We start from the raw sequence: 13,296 nt of genomic DNA on the forward strand, positions 1-13,296 counted from the left end.
GGATACCACATGAAAAAAGGAGAAAAAAATTATATTAAATGAAAGACAACTTACTCTACAACTCAAATTCAAATATAGGCACTGAAGGGGGAAGGGAAGGCAGGGAAAGGGAACTAAATATAGCAGAAGACCTTATGTTTGCTGCATTGTGAGAACTGGCCTGTGCTGTTTCCTCTGTGTGTCTGGCTCAGCTTTTCAAAACACTTCTGTGCCACTTTTTTCTCACTCTCTCCTCTGACCAGGCACAGGAACTCTGGGTGTTTTGAATATACCCTTGACTTGTGAGTTTTCTCTCTGAACTTAGTGCAAGAATCTGCCTTTTTCAATCACAGATGGAATCACAGACCAGTTCTGACACTTTAGGGCTTTAATTTTATATCTGATTAATGTACAATGTAATCATAAAGCCTTCAAATAACAACTCAGAACAACTCAAAGCAGTCATTCTTCCTTCCACTCCCCCTTTATTTTATGAGTCACCATGGAACATGTTACTTTGAGGAAGCAATTCAATTTCCATTATAGTAACAAGAAACATGAAATCAGTTTCAGTGCAACAAGCAAAGAGTATGGAACAATTCTACTTTGTATAATGAAAAAAAAAGTCTTGTATGTTATATTGCATATTGTTACAGGGTGTAATAAAATTAAAGAACTTACCTTTAGTTTATAAAAGAGTTCAAAATATTAAAATATTAAATTCTTAGCCATTTAAATGACTCAGACTGGGGCATTGCTTCAGCTTGAATTATTTTTTGGTCAGATTCAAACTCCTAATTTAGAATCAGCTACCCATATTTATTGCCCCAATAAGGGTGAACTTAGGCCCCCTGAGAATCATGATTTTAAAAGGAACCCAGATTTCCAAAAAATATTTTAAAAAGTTCATTTATGATCTCTAATTCCCAAGATAAACTTGAGAGAGTAAGTAGACATTTCAAAGCTACTAGCTCATAGATCTTCAAGTAATGTTTTAAGTTGATTAGAATGAAGTCTGACTTCAATTTCAAATAAAAGTAGTCACTTCAAGAGCTTTTCCATTCCTATCTTTTCTCCACTTTCAAACACTGAAGCTAAAAATGTACCTCAGAGAGTATTTCACTACAGGATATTTCTTCTTCTATTTCATTTTATAGTGTAAACAGGAAAAGGTTTAGGATCTTTTACAAAGTTGATGCACACCATTTTCATCTTTCACCATAAGTTTATGGAACTAGAATATACATGACAATGCTGTGTCCAACAAATAAATCATGGTAAGTTCATTACAGTGCAAAATATGTAGCTTACACATGCACAAAACCATAAAGTAGTATGTCAATGTGACCTCTGTAAACCTTCTTTAGTTTTTCCTCAGGTTAACACAGAACTTGCAGAGAATTCTGTCTGTCTGACTGTTAGCAATATTCTAATTCTGTAAAGAAATTCTCAGAATTCAGGAAGAGGTGGAATTTTGTTTTGTTAATCTTTCATTTGTAGTGACAACTTACGCAGGGGAATGAGACGAAAACCTGCGATGTCTGTTTTATGGCGGAGGAAATACTTAGCCTCACATATCTGCACAATAAGGCTCCAAGGGGACAAGAATTACACAAGAATGTAACTGCACAATAATGATAATTAATAGCCAACATTTTTGTCCAAGAACTACTTTTATTCTTTTTCTTCTCTCTACAATATTATTGTCTAGAAAAAGGAACCAGATAAGGAGATTTATCTTCAAGGAAAGGGAGGAGAGCTGCGTACAATTGGTAACTAGGCAGGGAGGACTCCCCTGTACAAGGAGCCATATCCTGATATTGAAACAGAGGTAAAAGTTCACATCAACTTCAGTGGGATCTTCGGTTTAAAAAGTGATAGAACAACAAGGGGCATGTTAACTAACACAGCTGTGAAACTGTAGTAACTTGGCCAAAGTAATGACCTAGCACTGCTATCCCTGCTCAACATTCACTGAAAGGTATCCTGGAAAAATAACTGCAGAAGAAACCTGCAGGAGAAATATAAAAGAACCCTTTTCTACAGAGAATTCTGTCTGAAGGGATGAATAAAACTTGAACTCCTATAAAACTTATCAATGAATAGAAATATGTATTTGTAGGAAGGTAAATCAAAGTATTTCTTAGGTCTTATTCCTATTTAACTTCTGGAGATCTTTGTTTGGAGATCAAGGATCAGCTGTAAATTGTGTTGAAAACATTTTTGTCAGAAGGGAATCTATTGTACATGTACCATCTCCCCAGTTAAACAACATCCAAAGTAATTAAAATCATAGCGTCATAAAATGGTTTTGGTTGGAAGGGACCTTTTAAAGGTTGTCTAGTCTGACCCTCCTGCAATGAGCATGGACATCTTAAACTAGATCAGGTTGCTCAGAGCCCCTCCAACCTGGACTTGAATGTGTCCAGGGATGGGGCATCTACCACCTCTCTGGGTAACCTGTTCCAATCTTTTACCAGCTTCATTGTAAAAAACTTCATTATTATAACTAATCTAAATTGACCCTCCCTCAGTTTAATACCATTATGCCTTGACCTATTGTAACAGGCTCAACTAAGAAGTCTGTCTCCATCTTTTCTATAGGCCCCCTTCAGGTAATGAAAGGTAATTGAAATAATTCACTGTGTGTCACTCTGATACTCTTGAACTGGCCAGAGGATGGGTATGCTGATGAGCAAAAGAATGTCTAGGAATAGCACAAGGCAAAGTGAGATATAAAACCAGCCTATTCCTGTGACATCAGACTGGCAGGAAAATATGATGCATCCTTAGAGGTGGCCTAATATGTATAGGATTTTTCTGACGCTGCAAGGCCACCTTTGAGGTTGGAAGGTGGTAGCCTTCTACCTACTCCACAGAGAAGTGAACTAAAATAACAAACACAGTCTATAAAGCCTGTTCCTGTCATGGACCAGGCAAGCCCCTTGGAGTTAGGTACCTGAAAGAGCTTGAGGAACATGAAGTGTAAATGTCTTGAACGTTACCATGTAGCTTGGGAAAAAAAAAATCAGTAAACAGGGGATGTGGTTAAGGGCATCTGAAACTTAGAAATTCTGTCACAGGGAATAAGGATGGCTATGAAAAGAGATGAAGCATGATGCACAAGAGGGTTGTACAAAATCTTGAATAAGGAGAGCAGAAACTTGCGAATTCCTTTATAAGAGGTAAATCATAAAGAGAAGCGCTGACAAGGGAAAAGGTGCTGATTAGAATATAAAATAGAAAAAGCAAACACACTATGAAGTGTGTGCTGACAGATATTTAAACAAAATATCATCAAAGTTTAGTCTAAGCTTTACTTAAGGGAATCCAGGAAAAACAACAGATTTAAAAAATTCTGCAGTAGAATAAGTGAGCTTTTAAAATAACTTGCTTGTCAGTGGAAGTACCAGTAGAAATTAACATTTTAATACTTAACAGCTAATATTTTTTGCAAGTATCGAGAGATAAAAGATAACAAGAATTATTTAACTTGAGATAGTAAAAGAAAAATGTGTTAGGAAGTGGCAGTACGAGTAGCTACCAGTTCAGCCTGTTAAGTTGTTTTAAGTTTCAGAAGCTATTAATTTAATTATGGGCCAGCATGTAGCTATCAGAAGCTCCTTACTATAGAAGGGCTAAAATCCTGTCACGTGACTCTGCAGATAAAAAAATGTTTGTAAATACCTGACACATCACGACGAGCATCTGCAGAGACGTGGTGGAGACCTGGTTCATAAATTTAATTACTCAGAGTAACTGCCTAAACACATACTGTCAAAAAGCAAAGTTTTTATTGTGACCTCTCAGTAAATAAAACAAAGTTAAAAAAAAAATCCCCGCTGAAGTAGAAGAGTGAGGTTACTTAAACTTTTTATTCTTATTACTTACTACGGAAGCTTATGGTGGATACCAAGACAGTAAAATATTACACAAGAATGTATATTTTGGTATTCTGAAAGTTGCTTCAAAACACAGTTGATAGTTTTTGAAGCAGAAGGCTACATAGCTGCCTTATGTACTTGTAGGTAGTGTTGCTGAAATACATTCCAAGCTGAAATACGTTTCCTTCTCAAAACAGATTAAATATAATGCAAATGCTAAAAATAACAAGGCAGGTCTAATTAAAGCACAAAAATTATTTCCTTGTAGTCCCTTATAGATTGGTTTGTGTGTACTATACACAAACTACTCTCATCCAGTTTTTCCTCACTGAATTCCAGCAAACATAAGACCTCAATTTTTACAAAATAAATGCTACTAGATGGGGAGAAAGTGTATGTAGTTTAGTGAGATAAGTCAAGCAAAGACAGAGATAGCCTAAATTAGGTTTGCAGAAACATCTTGTGCTAATGCAAGAATAGGTCTTTTTTTAACCATTAGAATATGCAAGCTTTTACAGTGCTAAAACTTGCCACTTCAAAAACACCTAGCTATAATAGACATGATTTGGCTAAGGAATCTGAGAACATTTTATTGATTAACAGAAAGGTATAGCTCTGCTGCAACAACATCAACATTAAACCACTTTTAAAAGCAAACTGGTGGGCAATTCCCACTGCAGGGGTTTGACCTAGTTTTTTAAAGCACAATCCTTGTCAGGATAAGGAAAAGCCATCATACTGTTGAATTATATATACAATGATCCCTCTGTAAGCTCCTCAAGCAGAGCAGTACAAAATTACACAACTCAACAGGTGATCACAGATTCCCAGATTCCTGACAAAGCACGACTTGTGGTCACAGTGAATAACTGCATCCTGACTAACATGAAGAGCCTTCTCCAGCCACTCAAATACTGCTTGTGGGATGGATGGTACTGCTGTGGACGCACTGATGCAAGAATGTCACAGCATTCCAGACAGCATGCAACAAGATGCATTTTAATCAGGTCTTAAATGCATCTACTCATCAGGAGGTGTTTGCAGAGAACAAATTCTATTGTGCAGGACATCACATCCTTACTGAAGTACATCCATTGTACAACATGTTGATCTCAGTGTTACCATTCTGTTTTGCTACTAGGCCATTTTTCTTTCAAAACTGCGGCCAACCCATTTACTTCTTTGAGAAAGGAGACAGCATTTAGCAGAAGTATTTCAGTCTGCCAGAATACATGATCAGCCACATTTTCATGATAATTTATTACTGGAGCAAACAGAAAATATGTTCCTCACTGATCTCATTATGCTTTGGGTTTGGCTATTTCTTTAGCTCTCTCTGGTAACTTAACTCGAAATCTACGTTTCTAGAGAGACAATCATTTCAAAGGGAAATTGGAAGAGCAATTTCACAAAAGTTCACACTTCATGAACATAGTACTTTTAATAAACATAGGCTTATTTGTGAGTAAAAAAAAGCATTATTTAAAATCCTGCAGAGTAATTTGAAATGATTTATTACATTGATGTCTACTGCATATGGGACTATTCTCAAATCATTCTTCTAACGGAGGACATATAAATTGCATTCATGCCAATTTAGCAGAATGAGAATTTTTGAAAAACAAGTTTTATATGAAGCTAAGATATCAATCTTCACTTGTGCCTTCAGTATCAGTATTACTGCACAAAGAAGATAAAAACTGGACTGTAACTGCTAAAACATTTTCTATATTAATAAAGAGGTAATCTTAATAGGATCTACTCCCATACTTAAAAAGTGTCTTTTGAAAAAGAGCATATTTGTGAGAGCTAAAGATCACTATATTTTATGCAAAACAACTGAACACTTTAGTATTGTCATGAAATTAATATACCACAATTAAAAAAGCTCGAATAGAAAAAATTCAGATTTTTCTTTGAGTATGTGCAAGAAAAGAAGAGATTTAGAATGAAAATGTAATTTTCTCTCTATACTTTCTTTCTTAAGTAGAATTGCTTTCCTTTATGTCATTCCATGAAAAGAAAGTGAGGGCAATATTAGTTGAGTTGCTTACTAATGGAGGGTGTGTGTCTCCTTCTTTAGCTTCACATGAATAACTGAGGAAAAAGCTGTGTAATCTGTTGCTGATATTTCTTTACGAAGGGGAGAGCCAAAAGTTACAAGTGAAGCTTGCCCGGACCTGAATCTGCAACTTCCTCCCACAGCCGCCTACACGGCACACTAGTGTGTCAGCTTCCTTTGGCTCCATTTAACCAGACTTAGGAGCCAACATTCCAACTATCTGTTTAGTAAGCAAGTCTTGGGGACTTCTGTCTGTGACCGACTTAAGCCTCAGCTTCTGAGTAAACACTTGGTGCCATCTGAGTGACTATTTTATAACTCCTGAAAGGGATAGGTCCGCAGGAACGTATGGATGGACGCTCGTTTTCCTCAGGAACCAAAAGCAGCGTATCGAGTGTCAAGAGGAATAGTTATCATATATTTTACAAGAGATGGCTACGCTACCTTCCCTCACCTGTCACTCTTCTGACACGGCACGCACAGGCTTAAGCTGGGGATACCAGAGAGGGCAAGCTGCAGAGCCAGCTGTGACCCTGCAGAAAACAGTCCCCAGCTTCTGCCACTAAATCCCATATTTTGACAAAGCCACACAACAGAGCAGTAAAATCCCTCCCGTTTCTTCTCTGAAGGTTCCTTAGCTACAGTACAATTGATCAGGGAACTTAAACTTTAAAAAAAACCCCACAGATTGCTGCATAAAGTGGACATAATAAAGGAGAAAAATTCAAAATATATTTGCAGCATTTATTCATAAGTCACCTGAAAAGTACTAAAGAAAAGACACACCTAGTACTTACAGAGAAATTCAGAACATAGCAGAGAAATTAAAGGCTGCATAAAGAACCAATCATGACTTTGGACTACTCCCATGAAACAACCATCATAGATGAGGAGACAAAATAAATATGTATATCTGGGCTTGTGTAGTGTTAATTGACTCCATAGAAACATAGGAAAACTTTACATCTTTACTAAAAGGGCTCAAATATGCACATATATATGTCACATTTACAATAAAATGCATTTGTGTGAAAAATGCCTCAATCAAACAAATATACTTAAAACTATTGAAATTACTAATTTCATTAGGATTTTACATAAAGCCTATAAACTTTTTCATATATTTCTTTTTACAGCTTAGAATATTTTGTGCTACAATGCTGGTTTTTTTCTCTAATTCTTTATGCATGATTGATGAAATCATATTAACAAGACTTCCATATGTGACTTAAAGAAATGTACAGAAACATATTCAACTCTAATCCCATCTCTTTCTGAATTCTCTACTATTGCTGCAAGTAAGAAATTTTGTTAAGTGTGCATGTGTTAGAATTTCAGTATGAAATTTCTGTTAAGGACATCAAACAGAATGATCCAGAGCTCTACTATTTTTTTAGATCAATGCACTTTATGAGCTATGAAATTTCCATTTCAAACTCATAAAATAATTTTTGCAACTTAAAAACCAGTGGTATTGTTTCCTCTGTTTTGCAGTTTGGCATATCCTCATGTACCTAATAGGTTGTTACAGCTGTTGGGTATTTATGAATTCTGCCATACATACTACCTCAAAGTATCCCTCATTCCATACGATAACGGCTATATCTGTCAGCTGAACACTTAAAAATACAGGTTTTTCCTCCAAGTACTGGCAACTTTACTCTCTTCTATATTTTCTCATGTTTCCATGCTTCTCATGGTTCTGAGTAGTGGGGGATTTCCTACTCATCAGGGATGCCTGAACACTTTTAGACACAGAGTCACTGACATATTTTAGACTTTTGCACGTACCAATAGCACAGAAAAATGAAAAAACAAGAGTTTCTACTATTTGCTCTTACATACCCCTGTAAATTACCTACAGACAACTCTCCCTGGACCAAAGGACCATGAACCATGTTTGGAAATGACTGCAGTGAAGCAGTCTCAGTCTCTTGCCACCTTCACACTCCCCATGCTGAGGACAGGACCATGGTACAGGTCTGTGTATGGGGAGAATGTTCTGACCCTGAACAACACTGCTGATGGTCTAGAATATACTAGAATATTCTAGAATATACTATAGATCTCCTCAGCTTTTTCCACTGATGTATGATTTCTATGGAAATTTCTAGGAATGGAAAAGCTGCATAGGGCAGCAGAGTTCTGTACAACACCATCATTTTCTGCCTGTTTCACTGTGCAATTGAACTGAGGCAGAAGATCAGTGATCCAGGCCCAGTTGGAGCAAAACCAAGTCCCTTTTAATATTCCCTTTCTCCCTGCCCAAAAGTCACATTTTGGACTTAGCTCTAACAGTGTGTCATAATTTTCACTCCTCTTCCCTCCTTGCCCCTCAGCACAATAATTTATTTATCTTTTGCATAAAAATAAATAATTTTCAAATTAGGAAAACATAAATAGGACTATAAGCAGAGGATGAATTTATGACACTATGCCTGAGTTTTAAATGAATGGAACATTTTAAAACTTAGCTTTAACTGAAACACTTATGCCATATTTTGGGTATAACAGCATGAATGGTCCTGACATAATACGTTCTCATTAAGTGACACATGGATCTTGACATTATCTGACCTACTTCTTATTCACAGCGAGATATGACATCTTCCTTTCATGATTATATATTGTAGGAGTCATGGCCACACAGAAGTCACACAAATAAAACAACTCTGAGGACTAGATTTTCCCCTAGCCACCATCATTCATGTCATTCATCTTCTTTCAGCTCTTGCCAGCAGAAACGCGTGACTATTTACAGTGGCAGGGAGAGAAAGCCTTCCTGCTGGGCCACATATTCCCACACTGTTGTAATCTGTCTTCAAACTGCTAAACCCTTATCTCTTCTCTCAGCAGCTACACAAAAACCACATTTCAGTATGTCAGTTACTAACATCCCTCTGCTTTCCGAAAATTTAAATATTTTCTTTTAAAAACTGTGAAGACAACCATCAGTGAATGTATCAACACAGAGACATCTTGCTGTGCCTGTATTGACTGAACTAAAACATTTGCACAGCATTCCATAATCAAAGAAATGCAATTTTTTAATAGTCCATTTTATGAAAGTGAATCACATCACATCACAGAAAGCGTAAGTTCAGTCAATTTGAAAGCAGCTTTTGATTTTCGATATTGTACTACTGACCTCCAAGTACAATTCTTTGGAAAGATAAGTGTCCACAACTGCAGCTTAACACAATGAACCCATTCAGAAGAGGAACATATCCAAGTGCTTCTATCAGAATGGATGTCATAATTTTTCCACAATTTACATAAAAAATGCTCTTATAGCGCACACAAAATAGATATCCTCAGTTCTTTTTCCTATCTTATCTTCAGACATGTCTTATTCCTGTTTCAATGATCCCTTCAAGGCCTGTAAGAATCTATCTAAAACAAAACCTATCCAATCCATCCACTGCAGTAACAATCCTATTGCAGTTTACTACTAATATTTCAATATTAACTCTTCCAACACATCTTTTGACTGTATACTCAAGAGCTGAAGGACATAAATGGACCTGTTTACCTCTAGCAAGACATGAACTACAGCAAAGAGTCACTGATTTGGGACACAGTACTAACTTATCCCCAGGAAATCAAGATACAGAATATTTAGATTTCATCATCCAAAAAACAAGTAGCATAAAACATGGCAACTTAATTTTGAAGCCTTAAGAATAGAATTTATCTTTATCATATGGAGTTCTGGTTATATCCTTCCATGTTTGTAAGATCTAATGGAGAAGCTGCTATGGTCTTGGAAATTAAAAGAGTGAAAAGACAATATATAATAATTTACATTATGAATGACAGCCCTTATGAAGTTTATTTAGGATTACATGGGTAATATGAATAGTGTAGAAGTAGTTCATAACACTGAGTTATGGGGGAAGAGCTACTGATATTGTGAAACTACAGTCTGGGAATTTGGGAGCTTCTATCTATTTCTTTTTTTTTTCATTTTTCCTGTGCTCTTTTGCACCATTCTGAATTGGTTTTATCCAAATAGACTATCCTTTATAGGAGGGCTTCTCCTTTCATTTCATGAACACAACCACTAGAATTCAAGCAGAATTTATTACTTTTACAAAGTAAAACTTGTCCTGGAGAATTTTGGGGACACTTTTCTTCAGGCTTTATACATGCTTGGGGCAAGGATCATTGCAAGAAAATTAAGAACATCTTCCACCATCTATATAGCACTATCTAGCCAGAATACAGCCTGATACTGTATCTTAAAAGCATTAGTAATTTTTGCAAGCTTTACTGAAAAATGTTTTTCACTAAAAATAACAAGGGAATTCTTTCATTTCAACAAGCCTATACTATTTATACACAGAATAAAGAACATAATATTCTTGTTAGCATTTGGTGGGAAACAAGATGTTTTAAATGTGCTTTTTTTTATATTTGCAGAATTCCTTTCACAAGCCATATAGAAAATGCTGAGGCACTCTAAAGAGAGGGACTTGGCTCTTATGTTTATCAGGGAAAGTATTTACACTGCAAATAAGTGAAAAATGTGCAGCATTTTTTAGGGATTTTCTTTTGTTTGTTTTTGTTTTAAATGTACTCACACTCAAGGCAGCTGGTCCTGGAGGTCCTGCATCTCCCTAGTTAAAACAGGAGAGTAAATAAATCAGCAATCTCTTTAGTTAAATATATTTGACCTCTAGTCATTTTAGAGAATATGCACCACTGCAGAAGTAATTTCAGTATAATCATCAAACATGTTCATTATGAAAATGTGTGAGTAAAGGGATATTCTTCTCCAGTAATGGCAGACATATACACAGTTTACCACAGGTTAAAAGGAAAAAAATTGCCAAGCCTCTGCATAAATGACTCACAGCTACAAAAAAAAAAGCAATCCTTCAAAACACATTTGCATATGTTAAGTTACAAGCTGCAGCTTACATGCACAAGGTGGCTGCTGAAGTCAGTGTGACAGCTCACATATTTAAAGACATCTGACTGTGTAAAACATTCACAGAATTAGGTTGCTAAGGTATGAATCACATTTGAGACCTTCAGGTTTAGTTCATGGGAGCAAACAAGAACATCCACAGAGTAATTCTCCTGTTCAGAACTCCTTTTAAAATTTGTTGTGATAAAGAATACTCGTCTTCTGAATTTAGTCAGCCTGTATTCATATTCTTCAATCCTTAAGTTACACAAATGGCAGCAGTGGGTGTTTGTCACACATAGTTATGGCAATGTGTTCACAACTGAAGAATGTCATGCATACTCACATATACATACAACTTAATAGATTTAAAAAGTACCTTTTCTCCTTTCGGACCAGCCACACCAGGTCTGCCAGGGTCACCTTTTAGTCCCTGGGCAAAGAAAAGAAATACTTATTTGTTGTCATCTGTGAAAAATGTTGGACTAAATCCTACAGTGCTTTGAATTACTATATACTAAACAGTTAAGCCTTAAAATTCTATCCCATTATTAGCACTATCTCAAAATCCTTCATTTTCATTATTTTGTGAACAGACAGAAATCTATCGAAGACCACATGTGTCTTCAACACATAATTAAACATATAAAGCCAGTCTACTTTATTGTGCCCCATTATGGCAAGTGGCAAGTAGAAATGCAAAGTTCCTTTGAAGTCCCAGTAGGTCTGTGTCTTGCATGGTCAACAAAGATAAAATATAATACTAGACAGTACTAGTACATTCATTTAAACATCTCTAAAATTGGGAAAGAGGCAGAGATGGACAGAGAACTGCAAAGTCCATGTTTCAAGTAGCAATGCTGAGCTGGTGAGCTACAGGAAGGTACAGCTCAGAGCTGCTGCATATCTTCCAACACTCTCATCTTCACCAGTGTTTGAAAAGGCAATTAGAGAAATAATTGATTCTTTCATACTTCCTTCCTTACTTCTGCCTTCAGCTGGAGAAGCAAATACTATTTGCCTAGCCTTACACATTACACATGCAGCAACTTCACTATTGCAGGGGCAGAGCAGTTTGGGTTGGAAGAGACACTTAAAGGTCACCTAGTCCAACCTCCCCTATAACCAACAGGGACATCATCAACTGGATCAAGTTGCTCAGACCCCCATCCAATCCAACCTTGAACATTTCCAGGGATGGGGCATCTACAACCTCTCTGAGCAAACTGTTCCAGTTTTCACCATTTTTATTGTAAAGTATTTCCTACTTATACCTATTCTGAATCTACCCCCTACAATATCTATTATACAGCTCTTCTGCTAACAAGTTCTCACCAGAAGCACTCAAAAAAAAAAATCTTTAGCATCCAGCACATAATCTTTGTGGTCTTCTTGCAGTAAAAAAGAAATAAAAATGGAAAAGCAAGAGGTTTTGAAATATGCCCAGCAATTTCAACCCATTCTGCAGCAACAATTGAACTTAATTCTTGTGCTGGACAAACCTACCAGGAACTCATTTTTGCGTAAGCCAAGAGCTTTGCTTGTGTCTTCCCTCTGATCACTGCTTTAGCAGCAAGGGACAGGAGACCATGTACAAGTTCAAAGATTTCACTTAGAAATGAAATGGCAACAATGTAGGCAATACAGGACAGAATCATAATGAGATACCGCACAACTAGGTCACCATCATTATTATTCTGGAGGTTAAATAGGACAAGGATAGAAAAGATTAATCTACATCTGAATTACGGTTTACAAACTAAAGTTGTTCTTGGCTCCCTTTTTGTCCTTGCAAACTCTCTTCCTCAGTTTGCAATTATTGGAAAGATAGAGACAACTGGCACAAAAATGGTAACTAACATCTGTGCCTTGGTGGGTACAGAAACATTAAATCAGTGAGTGTTCTAAATACTGCGTATTTGTGCAACTTCACTTCCTGCTAAAATTACATTAATTCACCATCTGGAAGGAACATCATTTAGAACTATATGAGCATTTAAGTACCCACTTTGGATTAAATTTGTGGTTGTTGTAAATACCCCTGATTTAGCTTTGATTTGTCCTTTATTAAGCTTGCCAAATACGTAATAGTTAAATCAGAAGTAGTTTTGCTGTTTGAACTTAAAAAATGTGATAGGCAGATGGATTCAAAAACCAAGCCAAAAAATTGCTTTCTTTTTACAATCTGCATATTTATGACATAGCCTTAATATTGTCTCCATTTACTACATTTTACTTTCCACCTCCTTCTCAAAGACTGCATAAAACACAGTCACTCCATATTCTAAAAGCCATTTTAGGGATTTTTCAGGTATGCAAACTGTATGGATTTGATTCAAAATCGATACTAGCAAATCAGCAGTGGAACAATATGCATGAGTTTAAGAATTAGTTCTCAGGCTGTATGTTTACAGAAGAGAAAAGATACCACTAAAAAAATCTGCAACTCACAGGCAGTG

At 36.3% G+C, this 13,296-nt stretch overlaps 1 protein-coding gene across 1 annotated transcript in view; it reads right to left on the reverse strand.

Annotated features, from left to right (window-relative positions):
• COL19A1 (collagen type XIX alpha 1 chain) overlaps positions 1 to 13,296 on the reverse strand; it is a 184,923-nt gene that overhangs the window by 73,936 nt on the left and 97,691 nt on the right. Inside the window, exons 13-14 of the mRNA XM_018078330.3 lie at positions 11,217 to 11,270; positions 10,509 to 10,544 (exon numbers count right to left, since the gene is read on the reverse strand). Of these exons, the coding sequence (XP_017933819.1) occupies positions 10,509 to 10,544; positions 11,217 to 11,270 (90 nt within the window). The remainder of the gene's footprint in view (positions 1 to 10,508; positions 10,545 to 11,216; positions 11,271 to 13,296) is intronic.

The sequence above is a fragment of the Manacus vitellinus genome, unplaced genomic scaffold, assembly GCF_001715985.3.
Source record: "Manacus vitellinus isolate BGI_N305 unplaced genomic scaffold, ASM171598v3 scaffold_4_pilon, whole genome shotgun sequence".
Taxonomy (NCBI): Eukaryota; Metazoa; Chordata; class Aves; order Passeriformes; family Pipridae; genus Manacus; species Manacus vitellinus.